The sequence below is a fragment of the Eublepharis macularius genome, chromosome 10 (assembly GCF_028583425.1).
Source record: "Eublepharis macularius isolate TG4126 chromosome 10, MPM_Emac_v1.0, whole genome shotgun sequence".
Taxonomy (NCBI): Eukaryota; Metazoa; Chordata; class Lepidosauria; order Squamata; family Eublepharidae; genus Eublepharis; species Eublepharis macularius.
In genome coordinates, this window is record NC_072799.1 from 45,877,237 (window position 1) to 45,892,869 (window position 15,633).

The following is a 15,633-nucleotide window of genomic DNA, read 5'->3' on the forward strand; positions in this document are numbered from 1 at the left end:
ATATAGATGCAAATAATGTCAATTATGTCTTTGAAAAATTTTTTTGTAAGAACTATCTGTGTATATGTGTACTTTTTATCCATAGCAACTGAGTCTCGACAGCACTGTTTGATCTCCCTTCTGCTAGCCCTTCTTCCAAAGTTTGTGCCAACATTATTACTTCCTAGCCTTCCATATTTTCCTCTTTATTGTCCTTCAGCTTGCAAGCTCCCATAATAATGGCACGTCAGTATTCTAAAATGCCTAATAAATGAAATTATCTACAAACTGTTCAGCATCTCTAGTTTTCATCTGCATTTAGTCAAATGTGCAAGGGAATCTTGTAAATTTCATTTCAGAAAGTCCTGGTTGTTTTTAGGGGAAAAGGTTCTTAAAGGAATGGACTTCCAGTAGACTTCCATATGAATGACTATGCGTGGGCTTGTATGTGATCATCACCTGTTGTGATTCATGGAAGTATTATAGGCCAGCTGTTCTAGCTGAAATAAATCACAGCCATTTCAAAATAGGACAAGAATATGGGTCTTTAGGGTTTTTTCATAACGGCTTTTAGCATCAAAGCTCTTTCCACATGTAGGATAATTGTGTACTGGAGATATTTTGCAAGATGTAATATCTAAGCACGAGGGGTTTCCCTCTTCCCCATGGATGATTAAGCTCTAGTCTTCTCTTTGGAGATTTCCAGTATATGTGCTAAGAATCACTGTTTGTGCTTTATGCTGTGTGATATGAACACCTATATGCCAGGAGTTAGACTTAAGTCATCACCTTACTTCCTCTAGTTGCTCACAAAATCAACATATGAGGAAACTGATTTTGGAAGATTAGATTTTGAATTGTGGAAAGGGTCTTCTTAACTCTGTTTCTACATTTAGCAATGAAAAATGCTTACAGTTAGATCTTTGACAGACTCTATGGTTGTATCAGTAAACAAAAATTACTGTGGTCCACCACCATATTTATTGAGACATTATTCCCCTCCTCCCCGTACACACACATTCATAAGAAACTGGCTACCAAAAAACTTAACTACTAAGATTTTGGGGAGTATATGCATGCAATTTCACAGGATTTTATTGTCAAGCCATTTGGGAAATAGTTTTAGCAGCTGTTAAGAGCTAGTAGGCTTTGGTGATAGGAAGAGAATTACTCTTGAATTCCTGTGTGGAGAATGACCAGTGAAAAGACAAAAATCTCAACGGGGCACAGAAAGCTATTTTTCTCCTTTCAATTTTTGTAGTGTTATAGTTCAATCCTGCTTTGAAGATCATTTTGGCATTTAGCTGTTCTTGGAGGAAAATAGGATTGAACATAAGGAAAAAGGGTTTAAGGTAGTTCTTTGACAGTGGCTGCCAAGTATTTTATTCTGGTGTCTTTCACTATGGTGGCTATGATTAATACAGCATATAATTTACCAGTCCAGATTCAGTTATGATGTTAATGTTTTGTAAAACTCATGGGAAGTGGGGTGGGGAGCACAGATTATTGAAAGCGAATTTATAAAGACTGTCTTTACAACTGAAGGAATGGCAGGCAACTTTATTAATAAAAATGTAGCATTTTGATGAAAGTAGATTCAGTTGGGCAGGGTGGGGGGAATCTGGCAGATATTAGTGCCTTACTTTACAGTTGCAATTTTTAATTAGATAATTAAAGGATGATACTTTGAAGATTATTCAAAATCTCTGGAGGCTTTGTGTATGTAGTTTTTTTCTCTTAATTTAATCAAGAAGAAACAAATCTAAAAAATGCATAACATCACAGAGCGAAATTAGTGATTTCATGCTAACTCCCATGGCTGTAGTCCTGTGTATTTTTAAGCTTTTAACTCCCTTTCAACTCAGTGGGAATTAAGAAGCCTAACCATGCACAAGATTGCAGCTGACTTCCATGTTAAACTTTTGAAGAAAATGCATGCATTAACATATAATATTTTGCTATTGCACCAGTCTTTTCCCCAAGAAAGTGTCTTTGGTACTACAACCAATACTTTTTCTTCTTGTAGGGCTATTTTTTTAAAAAATTATTCTCCTAGTTTGCTTAATTATGGTAGATTAGAGGAAATTGAGGGATCTAGAAAAAGCTGAGAGACATGGTTTCCTGATAAGATTTTCTTAATGCATAATATTAGATATAGTGATGAATATTATTGAGCAGTCCTCTGTATTAGTTTTTTTTAATCCTTTCAGCAAAGCCATTGAGCATTCATAACTTGTTCTCACTTTTAAAGTACTAGTTTAACTCCCTAATAGAGACTTTTACCATTTTAGCAAATTCAATTATAGTTTAAAATGTTTTTTTCCACTATAGATTGGCAGTGATAATGGGTAGGTTAGCCCAGAAAGACTGCACATCAAGTGAGATTTATGACAGAATGGAGACGCGAGTGTTTGAGTGACTGAACATTTCTTTAAAGTATAAATCCAAAAATACGAGTCTCTGTTTATGGATGAGTAAGAAGTGAGCAGCTTCCTCCTCAATTCTTATTGGCAGGATTCAAATAGTACAGTCAGATGGTCTACTGAAGAGCGTACAAGCTCAGTGTCTCGTTTTAAATCAGGCGAACATGTGTTAGTGATGACATCAGCGACTGGCTTTAGAACACTGGGGCTCATTCAGCGGCTCACTGAAAGCGACGTTTGCTTTTGCCACATGACTGCTGTGTGCCCTGTGCACCACCCCACTAAACACACACACACAATAATAATATATAGCTATTGATGTTAAATATATAACCTTTAAAATTACCAGACAACCTCTGAATATGTAGGGTTGTCTCTTTCCGCCACTTTTGAGCCTTAGACAGCCAGAAGAGCTTCAATCTCTCCTTTCTCTTCCTTCAGCATAAGATGTAGTAGCTCAGGTGAGAGAGTGAGATTAGATTGCCAAGGCACTTGTAGGAGTGCTAGCTGATTGTGGAGAAGGAGGATTAAAATCACCACTACTCTTACTGTGGCCACCTTGGTCTTTTCCTGTGTGGCCACGGGTGTGGTGGTTTTACTCGGTCTTCTCTACTTGCTCTCTTCCCAACAGGTGCTGGCATAAGAGTGTGGAGGCTGCAGAGAAAGGGAGGGGGTATTGAAGAGAATGGCCCCACAGCTCAGGGAGACTTGCACCTTACCCATACTCCAGTCCCGCTACCATTTCAAGGTGAGAATCATCCACCAGCCACAAATTTACTGGGCAATGGTCTCGCCTACTTTGCTGGGACTTGGGGCAGATGTCACATTGGGCAACTGTGCTCAGAGACATAGATGGCATGTCAAAGAGCTATATGTGGCTCCTGAGAGACTGAGTGGGTTGGGTATCAATGCTTTAGAAAATATAAAGACAATGCAAGTGCTTTAATTCCCAGGATGCCGTATGCTATAAACTGGTGTGTTCTATTCTGGTTGTTTTTGTGGAGGTGGGAGCTTTAGTAGCCATCCTGCACCTTCATGATGGTACAGGATATGTATCTAAATAAGTAAATAGTGTTTGGAACCACTCTAGCTCATTGTTAAGTGTCCTCTACTTTAAATACACCTTTGGGAACCCTGTGCCACATGGGACTTGAGAAAGTTGATATTCTAGAGGGACTGAATCCTCTTGTCCTAGATGGAGTGAAGTTGGCTTTCTTAGAACAGATCAAATGCTTGGGGGTGCTCATTGACCCTGCCTTGCTCTTTGAAAAACAGTTTAGCATGGTGGTCCAGCATGCCTTTTATCAGTTCAATTTTATATGCCAGCTCTCTTGCTATCTAGACTCAGCTTATCTGGCTACACTGATCCATGCTTCTGAAACCTCGCAGTTGGGTTACTGCAATGCACTCTACATGGGGCTGCCCCTGAAAACATCCTGAAAATTACAACTGGTCCAGAATGTGGCTGGCTACTGGGAACATATGTTACCCATTTTGAAGAAGCTACATTGGCTGCCAGTTCATTTCCATGTTAAATTCTCAAAGTGCTGGTCATGACCTTTAAAGCCCTTAATGACCTGTACCTGCAAATTTGAAGGACTGATTCCTTCCATACATCCTTTTGCACTAACTATGGTTCTCAGGAAGCCATTCAGGAAGTGGCTGTCCTGCCACTTAGGGTTGCCCATCTGTCATCGACAAGAGGCTGAGCCTTTTTCATTGTGGCCCCTGCTCTGTGTAATGGGCTCCCCGAGGAGAGGAGCCCCCTTGGAGATGTTCAGGAGGCATTGCAAGGGTTGCTTGTTTGCCAGGGCTTTTAAGGAGGTGTGAGTGGCTGACAGCTTTTTGCTGCAGGGGTGGGGAGAGATTTTATCTTATATTTTATATTAAATATATTTTATATTAAAAATCTTATATTTTGAAATCTTAAAATCATTTTGTAAGCTACCTTGAACTTTGTGGGAAAGCAGGATATACATGCTTAAACAAATAAATAAAACTGAACTTATTTTTTAAACAGTTGGATTCAATCTTGTCCCTGCAGAAAGAAAATAGAATAATGGCAAAAAGGGGGAGAAAAGAACAGATTCTCTAAGTTTGGAAGCCTCTGTTACTTGACATTGGAAGAGTGAAGTGTATATTTAACTTGACTGTGCAAAAGTCCACAGCAAATGGTTACCAGACTCCTAGCCATTCACCATCCCTCTTTTTAGTGTGTCTGTATCACCAGCTGTGCTTTTGTCGTTTCAATTCTAGGCCATTATAATGCCATGAAAAAAACACCTGTTAGAAGCCATTTGGTAAAATGTCACCCTATTGGAGAATATTTTAAAAATGGAGAATTGGAGTTAAAGCCTGCATATTTGCTAGTATAATTTCAAAACCCATCCTGTTTTCATTTGGGCCTATCATATTGTAAGGTACGATTGCATGATGACCAGAATCTACAACAGTCGGCTAACAGTTGATTTTAACTTAATGAAAACTATTTTAAAAGAGTATATCATATGTTAGTTTCCCCTACTAGGCTTTCAGTGATTACTACCCTTTGTTGTGAAGGGAACTCTTGACATTATTCTTTTCTGCACAGAAAACAGCTGCTCACTCAATAGAAATATTTCATACCATCTCCTTACTTCCATCACCCTTCCTGAACATTTCCTTCCAATGCAAATGTGTACGTCAAATAATTTATACCAATAATCCCACCAATATTTTTGTAGTCTTAGGTTTTCAGAGCTTACATAAATCATATTATGTAAAATGCTCCCAGCTTAGCATTACCTTATTTAAAAAAAAAAAAAGCACACAGTCCAGGTCAAGTTTTATACTTGAAAATCCCATTGATTTCAGCCCATGAAATCAGTTGTATTTAAAATGCTATATATCATGACTCTGATTTCCAGTTATTGTAGTACTTATTCATGTTTTGTATCACAATGTTATATAACGTTACTTCCTTGGTTCACTGGAGTTGGTAGGCAGAAATCATAGGAAGCTACAGTGAGTTTGCAGTTCAGAACACAATTCAAAATTGTAAGTAGCAGACATTTTCTATCAGAAAGCTGAATTGGAGAGCGGAAAATAACCGAGGGCCTGGTTGTTGAATAAATTAAATAAAATCTTTCTTAACTCATTGCTTCAGTTTTGGAAAAGATTTAACAGATGTAATTATTGTGATTTGGATTTCTTCTAGGTAAGATTAGGGCTATTATATCTTTGCATTTGCCTGTTTTTATGAAGTCTAAATGTTAAAATGTAAGTCTTAAAACTGATAGCTGGTATAGTACCTGGAAATCAGTTAGTAAAATTACTTTGTACAAATGCATGGTGCTGGAGAAGTGTTGAAAATATGTTGGTATACCTGTCTTCCTTTCCACTCTTTTCTCTAGCAGCAAAGCAATCAAGCTAGCCATTTCCTTCACTGAAACACTTTGTATGTCTTATGTGCTGTTTCTTTCCTAAATCTTTAATCCCAGCCGCCGTTCACGTTTGCATTCCTCAACAGTAATTTACTTCCAGACTTCTGCATTCCAATTATCAGTAGGTTACAAACAAAGCCAGATTTTGTACCGCACATAGCTTAATTTAAAATAAAATTGTTGTTATAAAACAAGATTAATCTGAGACAAATCCCCTTGGATTCTCAAATGCTTGTTGATAAACTGATGGAATTTCTTACTTGCAGAAAATGTATTGACACATTGCTTCTACTTACATGTTCCAAATTAAAATTCTGAGGCGCCACAGAATTTTAAACTCTCTTCTGTGCTTGAGGGAGATAGCTGATGATTTTTTTTATGGCCATGGCTCCCAGCATTTTTGTCAAAAAGCAGACATTCCTCAACAGGAAAATGTGGTCTATGAAAACCAACTGCCATTCTCAAATCTTGATACAAAAGAACTCAACAGTTTATAGATCTCGCTGCAAACTATTCCTATCCTTTACAGTCAGTCGCCTGCCTGCCAGTCAACTTGTTAGTCCTCCTGGCTTATGATTTTGGAACTGATGATCTGTGGTTTACAATAACGAACAACCTATGGTCTCCTAGCTGTTGTTGGTATTGAAAAACATCTTGAAGGATGCATCAGTCAGCTGTTGCGCTTTGGGTACTGATGTAGTGTGTTCACGGAGTAATTTTTATGCAGTCATTGTAAGGCCAATTCAGCAAGTGGTTTTGTTCAGGTTATTTGAGCATTGAGCATATCTAAAATATTCAAGTTTTCTGTACAAGATCTTAAGGAGTAATTTTTGACCACCAGAGTTTTAATGCATGCTGCTGTATATCACTTCAGGTTAAGACTTCAGGCATCAGTGTTTTTCAAGAAACTTGGTCTGATCACTTCAGTAATCAGTCAGTCTATTGAAATGCCAGTCTTGAAGTTAGTCAGTAGAAACTCTGCTTATCATTCAGAATGACTTTACAGGATTTGAAGCAAACAGTTCCATGTTGGCAAGAAGCACTCTTTGCCACTATAGAGTGAGTATTAACTTGTTTGTCAGTAGTATCCTGATCTGTGTCACACTGGACAACACTTACCCTTAGTGCCACTAATTAGGGTAATTTCAATCAAAGCTTTTCTCCAGCTTTGATGTAGCATATGGGATTGTAAAGGAGTTGCCTACGAAAAGTATCTTGGAAGAAATGGTGAGAAGGCCAGTTCTCCTAGATCAAGTTCTTTCCTCTAATGTAGGATGCTGAATCTGTAGCCTGTTGATATTTTCAGAAACATTCTACATTTTTCCCCCAGTGCTGAAATCTTAGTGAACAACCAGTTAGATCCATTTTTTCCCCTCATTTTATCACCCATTTCCTGTCACATTCACCTTCCCTACTGATTCCAGGCAACAAATTGCTGTCCACACTTTCTAATGGAATGAGCCTTGCTCTCCCATAAGCTCAATGGAGCAGCTTCACCAGAAAATTTTAATATTGCTTTTTATGACTGTTTTGCCAACTGTGGGCATTCAAGCACTTCTTTCTTTTTGATTGGCATTAGCTTTTTAAGGCAAAATTTATCATATTCTTGATTACTAGGATGAAGGTGATGAGCAAAACCTCTTTTTTTGACTGCCTTGTCCTTATTCATCAGTCAGCAGCTGAAGATTATATCTGCAGTTTTTTCTCTTTCCTGCTTGTAGGCATGGATCTCTTCTCTAATTGCACAGAAGAATGTAAAGCATTGGGCCACTCGGATCGGTGCTGGATGCCCTCTTTTGTCCCTTCTGATGGACGCCAGGCTGCGGATTACCGCAGCAATCTTCATGTTCCTGGTATGGACTCTGTTCCAGACACTGAAGTGTTTGAAACACCAGAAGCCCAGCCAGGGCCAGAGAGGTCCTTCTCCACCTTTGGCAAAGAGAAGGCCCTTCACAGCACTCTGGAGCGGAAGGAACTGGATGGACTGCTGTCTAATACACGAGCGCCTTACAAACCACCATATTTGAGTAAGTACTGTTCAAAAGGCTGCTAGAGAGTGTTCCCTTTGTGGGAATGAATCTTCATTCCCCAATGTGCTTGCTAGGAATAGAACAGTGTACCAGAGGCAATAGGAAAAAAAATAACTTGAATCCCTTTGGATTGAGAATCACTGAAGAGAGAAATGTTGGTGGTTTTTTTTTTTTTTAATGCCCATGGCATTTTAAGTTTGTAACTTCTAGGATCATTTTGAAGATGGATTTGTAAATGCATATTCTGTTTTCTGGAACTGATGCCCTAGTGGATTTTTTGTGAAGTAAATAATTAGGAAGACAAACATTTCTTCATATTTTTAGCTATTTGTGGTACCTCTTTACTGAGATGTCTGATTGCACCAAACAGTTTTGTACCACAGCTGCTTTGTTCCCATTGAAAACTTGGAGCTTATCTTATGAGTCATGGTTCACTGCCATTTCTACTACCTTTTGTTCCCTTGACCATCTTTCAAGGGAAGAACTTTAATGTTCTGCTCTGATACTCTCTGAATTCTTCTGACAGTCATCTATGATATTTGTGTGACACAGAGGATAGTGTGCAAGCTTAGGGAAGTTATTTCATTATTAATTTCAGATTTTATGCCACCTGAAGTCACTCTTTGGCCCAAGATACCAAATATATCAATCTCCTTCCATCACATTATATTTTATTATGAGTCCATAAAGTCTTCCTTTGATTACAAGTGCTTGTGATAATTCTTGCAGTCTGTGTGACTGGAACTGAGCAAAGCAGTGTTGCATCAGCAAAAGCAAAGCTTTGATTCAATAAGTGAGGTGGCTGCAAATGCTGCAGGAGTCCTTCTCAGAGAAAAAGGAAACCTGACTGAACATAGTGGTGTAACAGTGATGTCACTACAGGAGTCCAGGAGAGTTCGGAAATGCATATTGAATATTGGAGTACTTCATTTTCCTTTCCCTCAGTTCTGTCTTGACAATTGCCCACCAGGAATTCAATCTTTATGTCAATTTTACCTCATAACTGACCAAACAAGCATAAGCTTCTAACATCAGGTTTGTAAGTTGTACATTTAGTTACTAATGTAGACTACATAATTTGTTTTGGAACAGTAATATTTCTTATATATGTTGCCTTTGAATTTAAGTGTGTAGGGGAGATTGGCTATTTTTTTGCCTCACTTTGTCATCTATCTAGTCTCTTGAATACATCCTTTATAGCTACTTTTTAGTAATATGTTTCTTTATGGTTTTAACCTAGATGTAATTAGGGTTGCCAACTTCCTGGTGATGGCTGGAGATCTCCTGGAATTAGAACTGATCTCCAGGTAACAGAGATCAGTTCCTCTAGTGAAAATGGCTGCCTTGGGAGGTGGATTCTACTGGTGTTGGAATTGGGTTGTTTGACTCTGCAAGGGCTTTTAGTTAAGAAACAAACTTTCCCCTTGGTAATTATACCCAGCTGAGGTTCTTCCCCTCCTCAAACCATATCCTACCCAGGCTCCACCCCCAAATCTCCAGGAATTTCCCAACCTGGACCTGGCAACCTTAGTGTTTCTGTTCAGCATCTGCTTAGAATAATACCTGGTTTCTGTATTGGTGGCTGAAGTCTGTCAGAATTTTTAAGATGGAAAACTGGTGTCTGAATTGGGTTGTTTGACTCTGCAAGTAATTTTTAGTTTTAAAAACCAAACCTTTTCTTTCTTAATTTGTCGTTTTGACTTGGATGTTTTGCTAGAGCTTCATTATATATTTTCTCATAAACTATGATGTTTTGTATTCAAATCTGATATTGGAAGTAAATTCTATATTGTAAAAGAGTGGTAAACAAATTTAGGAAAAAACACCCAGCTGACTTTTGCATTCTGTTTGATATTCAAGACTAAATCTATATTAAATATAAAATTACATGGCTGACTTTTACTTATCTGTAATGAATTTTTCTTTACTATAAACTTAGTTATAAAAAGTTTTTAAAAATTGGGGGTGGGGTGGGGGGAAAGAAGTTGTTTAGAAGCATGGTGCTCTGTAGAGCTGATAAATATTTCCTGGTGAATAATTTATTTTTTGAATGCTACAAGAGTCTTATTCTCAATTCAATTTGAAGAGAAGCAACAGAGTTTATTCAAGAGGTAACTATAGCAAAGCTGCTAAGTAATAGTGACCACAGCATAATTAAGTTTAACATCCCCCAGAGGCAGATTGTAGGGGAAAACCATTAAGAAAACATTGAGCTCTACAAAGAGAAGTAGACAAAAAAGCTAATTGAGAAAACCCTAAAGGGGTATAATATGCTGAGTAAGCATTCTAGTATGACACCTATAAGCTAGGACACTGGGGTAGAATGGGGCGGCACATTTGCCTCCAGAAATAAGAACACCTTTTTATTGAAATGTTGTCCCTAATTCAGAAAAAAAATGAAAAATACGTGTTTGGTATAACAAATAATAAATATCAAAATAGAAATGCTTTGGAACTTTTAAAAGAAACTCTCAAAGAGTGGAGCTGTTTGGAATTTACTTTGAGCCATCTCCAAAAAATAGAACTACTTGAAAAGATCTGCATTTGAACTAGAACTTTTTGACCCTCTTTGTTTTAACCTCCCTAAGCTGTATATTGGTAGGTGCTTCTGAAATCCAAACAGGCTAGGGTTAGAAGCAATTTCCAATGCAATTGAGGGAATTCCTGATGTTGGTGGGGATATAAAGTCATATTATATACAAGGTGTACTTAAAACATAATTCTTTCTTTGGGCCCTTTCAGTATCAAAAGTGAGCCTTTAAAAAACGGCGAGAGGGAGGCAGCTATAGCTAGATTTCATCAGAATTTGATAGATACAGTGCATATGCACAATAAAAAGAGAAGAGGCAGCATGTACACTCTGTATGCCAAAACTGCAAGCTTCAGACACTTGGATGGATATATGAACAGCTTTTAGCTTCACAAGGTAGAATGAGTAGGGGGAATTCTAAAGTACGCTAATAAGAGAGCCTAGGAGAAATAATTTCTTGCATCTGTAGTCAGCAACAGAAAAAGGAACCATGAAAACTCGAGGCACCATTTAGGAGTATTTCAAAGGGTCAAGAAAACTGCTTAAAATGAACTGGTTTACTAGGGATCAATTCATGGGATGAAGTAAATTTCTAAGTAGCCGATATGACAGATGCATACATATTATCAGTTCTTGTCAGGTAATAATTAAGAGGCCTTATCTCAGAATGAGAAGTCAAGTGACAAAGTGCTGGAACAAACTAACACGTTAAATAAAAATAAGTTGATTATACCAGATGGTATTCATCCAACAGATAGCAAAGGATGCTAAGGGAATAGTTGACTTATTTCTAACAAAAATAATTTCAATGTAAAGTTCCATGTTCTAAATAAATTAAATCTAGAAAATGTTATAATAATCATTTGAAGCTTATGATCATAGCAATTTAGAGAGGTGCTACTAATACGAAAGAAGCAATAACTGCTGGAATAGGGATCATAAAACATCTAAGAAACTGTAGCAATGTTATTTATTTTTTAACAATTTATATGGTGTTTCTTCTTTGCATGAAATAGCCTACAAACCAATAAAAATAAAAACAATAACACACATAATAAAATTATAAACAAAACCCTGTCAGGTATATCCATTAGATAATACATTACAGAACATTTAAATAATGTAGAAAATATGTTGCAGAACATTTACCCAGATTGAATTCTGGGTAATTTGGCTCCATTGAATATTAAAAACAAACTGCTGGCGTTTATTACAGAAGAAATATCACATTCTTTTTGTTGGACTTCTAGGACTGGGTCCTGGAAAAATTTGACCAAAACATAACAATTTCCTAAATTAGCAAATTCATGAACCTAGATAAATCATGAATCACCATGTAAACTGGATATGTTAATAGTTAGCCAAGAAAGGTTTAAAAAATAAGATTTATCATGTTGCTTGGTCAAATTCCTGAAGACTTACATGGGTGGTGGTGATGTTCTGTTGGATACAGATTCTGGTTAGCTCAAGTATAATCATATATTTAAAAGCCTTTTTTTTCAGGTGATGAAAAGCTAGACAAGGTAGGAAAAGTTAGAAAAGGTTTTATATTCAAAGGACTGTGCATAAGTTCCTGTGTATACACTGGGTCTTTTAAGCTTCCCTCTATTGCCTTCCAACAGCAGCCACTCACCCCTCTGAAAGGAAACTCCTTGAGGTAAAATGAGTAGGTGAGGTGCCACCACAGGCATAGACAGCTTCAAGAGGGAATTGGATAAACATATGGAGCAGAGGTCCATCAGTGGCTATTAGCCACAAAGTATAGATGGAACCCTCTGTCTATGGTAGTGATGCTCTGTATTCTTGGTGTTTGGGGGAGCAATCAGCGGGAGGGCTTCTAGTGTCCCTTCCCCACTGGCAGACCTCCTGATGACATCTGGTTTTTTAGCCACTGTGTGACACAGAGTGTTGAACTGGATGGGCCATTGGCCTGATCCAACATAGCTTCTATTATGTTCTTATGAGGTTAGTAGAGGTGGGCATGAACTGGGGAAAATAGCAGTTCATTGCAGTTCGTGGTTCGTAGCATTTCACAAACCATGAACCATCACAAACTTGCCCCGGTTAGCAAACCAGTTCATTTGGTTCATGAAAACATCACTTCCGGGGCAGCAGAAGGTCTGCAGAATAGGGGGATCTCTCCTCCGCTAAGAAAAAGCTGCTGGCATTTGAAAGCAGCAACACTTTCCTTGCATGGCAAGAAAAGTGTTGGTGCCCTCAAACACCCTGGCTTTTTTCAGCTGAGGGGAGGGGGAGGAGGTCCCTCCTCCCTCCCCCCTCAGCTGAAAAAAGCTGCTCTCAAAATTCCAGCAGCTTTTTTCAGCTGATGGGGGATCCCCATCCCATCAGGTGAGAAGTGGCTGGGTGCACACCTCTACTGCAGAAAGCCCATCTCCAGTTGCCTAGGAAACTGTTTGATTGGTGCCAGGCTGTCTGCAGTGATGAACCAAAAAATGAACCAAACATAAAGTTCATCATGGTTTGTCAGAAATGGGCTTTGATGAACCACCGGTTCATGAACTGGCCTGGTTCGTGACGAACTTTGGTTCATATTGCAGTTCATGCCCATCTCTAGTCAGGAGTCTCATGTCCTCTGCTCTGGCATCCAGTATAATATTGGAAGTAAAAATGTGAATGTCCTTCTGCATAGATGCTATTGCCATAGCTCTCTTTTGGGGGGGATGTTTTTTCAATGTATATTTGGAAATAACTGCCGATGAAATAGTATCCAATTCAAAGTGCTACACATTCCTCAGGTTTTTACAACCAAGGCCTGTAAGAGCAAATTTCGATGTGAAAACTCGCATACATAGAAAATCAAACATCTACTGAAAAGCTTTTGAAAGATAATGCTTAGGAAGGACTGCAAGAAGGTCTGTGAGAAAAGTTCCACTCTGCCAGTGTAAAAGAGACTAATTGCACTGTTGGCCACACGTGGACCCTGTGAATTTTGTACATCTAAAATGACAAATTGATACTATGCAAAACCATACTAGTTTTTGTATTTCGAATGGTAAGCAGAGGATTCTAGCAGAAATTGGTTGTTCTTTATTCAGCAGTAAAAAGGTGTTTTTCAATCTCTCATTCACCTCTTGTTTAGAAAGGTAGGGCTCTCTGGTGGTAGTTATTTGTTCTTAAGCAAGCGAGCCCGCATAGTGCTTCTTGAAATTATGGCTAGAAAAGAAATGAGTATATTGGGAGGTCAGAGTTTAGAAAATGAAATGTACTGAAACATTATTGAATTTCATTTTAGGATACCGTTTCCAACCTCCAGGTGGGGCCTGGAGTTCTCCTGGAATTACAGCTGATCTCCAGACTATAGAGATCAATTTTCCTGGAGAAAATGGTAGAGTTGGAGGGTGGGATGTATGGTATTGCACTCCCTCCCCCAAAAGCCACACTGCCCATAGTTTACCCCCATAACTCCAGGAATTTCCCAACTAGGACAAGGCAGCACTATTTTAGGAGTTTACTAATTTTCAACAACATCATCAGCTACTAAATCCCACAGTAGTGAGGAGTACTACTAGCAGAATAATAAATCAATAAATTGTTGACCATAGTAAAGTTAATAATATAACCATTGTTATTTTTTATTATAGATCACTCATATCTGGTCTGACATTCTCAACCTTGTTTAGTTTTATTCTGAACCAAGAACAACATGAAGGAAATAGTCCCACCTTTCTCATTTATGTCATGTGCTTTTCAAAACAGCAGTTGGGTAAAGTAATTGCCCAGATCTCTATAGTAAAAACATTAGAAACAACTTGATCAGTACCCTTCAGTAAAGGAGGTTAATGATATAGTGCCACTGAGTTATATTTACTTCTTTAAACTGTAAAAGTTAGAAACAAAATAAAGGTAATGAGGTGATCACTTGCTTCCTCAAAGAAATGTTGAAGATGCTAAGAGCATGGTAGTAACAGCTTGGCATAGCATAAAGAGTTTTATATAAACCTAGCTTGAATTTGACTTCAGTTTTAGCATACTGCAGAGTTTTCTAGCTTCACTGTAAGAATTTTAGTTTTATAGTTGATGGAAAAACAGCATTAACACATTGATAATATTTTGGAATATTACTACAGCGAGGTTATGAGAAAAATAGAATTTACTCAAGGTACTTCACCAAACAGAATAGGATATAGAGTAGTTAGCAATTTGGAAAGAACCTGATGTGTGTTAAGGCACACATTTATCAATGCATTTAAGTAGTAGCACTACTGATTAAATTTATGTCTGTATACCAAGTATCGGTTGTCTGTGGGGGTATCTTTTGGGAGGATGGAATTTACTCAGTCATTAGGTACGTATATACATTTAACCAGTGCGCTTCCAAATGGTTCATTTCTGGATCTGCAAATTGAAGAGGAAATGCTCTTTGATAATTTGTGTCTCAATAATATTTTTCTTAGTATTCAATTTTAACTAGATTATATTTTTTTCTTTTACTCCATCATTAATATCCTAAGTTCCCTGGTTCCAAAACATCAGTTTTGACTCAAGAAGACTTCATTTCAAGTGCCTTCTATACACAAAAGAAGAAACCAGATGAACAGCAGAAAGTTAAATTAGGTTTCTGAGAAGCCCCCAGTTTAAGCACATCAGCTACTGCGTATGCAAGTAACACAGACTGTATTGGGAGTGAGGGAAAGATCAAATATTCCTACAAATGGTTTCTGACCCTCTGAATGGATTCCTGGCAAGATGTATCTCTCATAATCAATTATTTGGTTGCCCTGTTTTCAAATACATGCTTCCCTTTTTGATTTTTACAGCTGGATTTCTTGGATGTAAATGGTTGAATAAACTCAATGGCTAAGCTTTAAACAAGTCATACGGATTTTGGTTAAAGCTAATACTGATTTTGGTGTGCTTAAATCATGCCCTTACATGCTGTTGTTCAGCAGAAAAACGGCACTAACAAAAAGTCATTCTTGCACTTTGAGGCAAAAATGTGAAAGGGGGATGTTCTCATAGGAGATGAATGCAAGATGGAAAATTGTGTCAATTTCCATTTTAACATAATCTTCATTTTACACCAAATGTAGGATTTGGAGTAAACAAAGTACATGCATCTAAGAAAAATGGGAAAATAAAGCCCTTAAGGCTGACCGAAAGAGTAGTCAAAGCTACTATAATGGATAGTTAGGGCACAGTGAGAGCTAAAACTTTCATGTAGAAGAACAAGCCTGCAAGGCATTTTAGATTTATTTGCATAATCTCTTGTCCTTTCTGCTTCCTCATGC

The 15,633-nt window shown here is 37.8% G+C and overlaps 1 protein-coding gene across 2 annotated transcripts in view; it reads left to right on the forward strand.

Moving 5' to 3' along the window:
* PCDH10 (protocadherin 10) overlaps positions 1–15,633 on the forward strand; it is a 49,087-nt gene that overhangs the window by 8,025 nt on the left and 25,429 nt on the right. The window contains exons 4-5 of one of the 2 annotated variants that reach the window (XM_054990181.1): positions 7,546–7,851; positions 14,857–14,939. In XM_054990181.1, coding sequence (XP_054846156.1) covers positions 7,546–7,851; positions 14,857–14,939 — 389 coding nt within the window. Of the gene's footprint in view, positions 1–7,545; positions 7,852–14,856; positions 14,940–15,633 lie in introns of those variants that run through there. The other variant, XM_054990182.1, reaches the window with a different exon arrangement.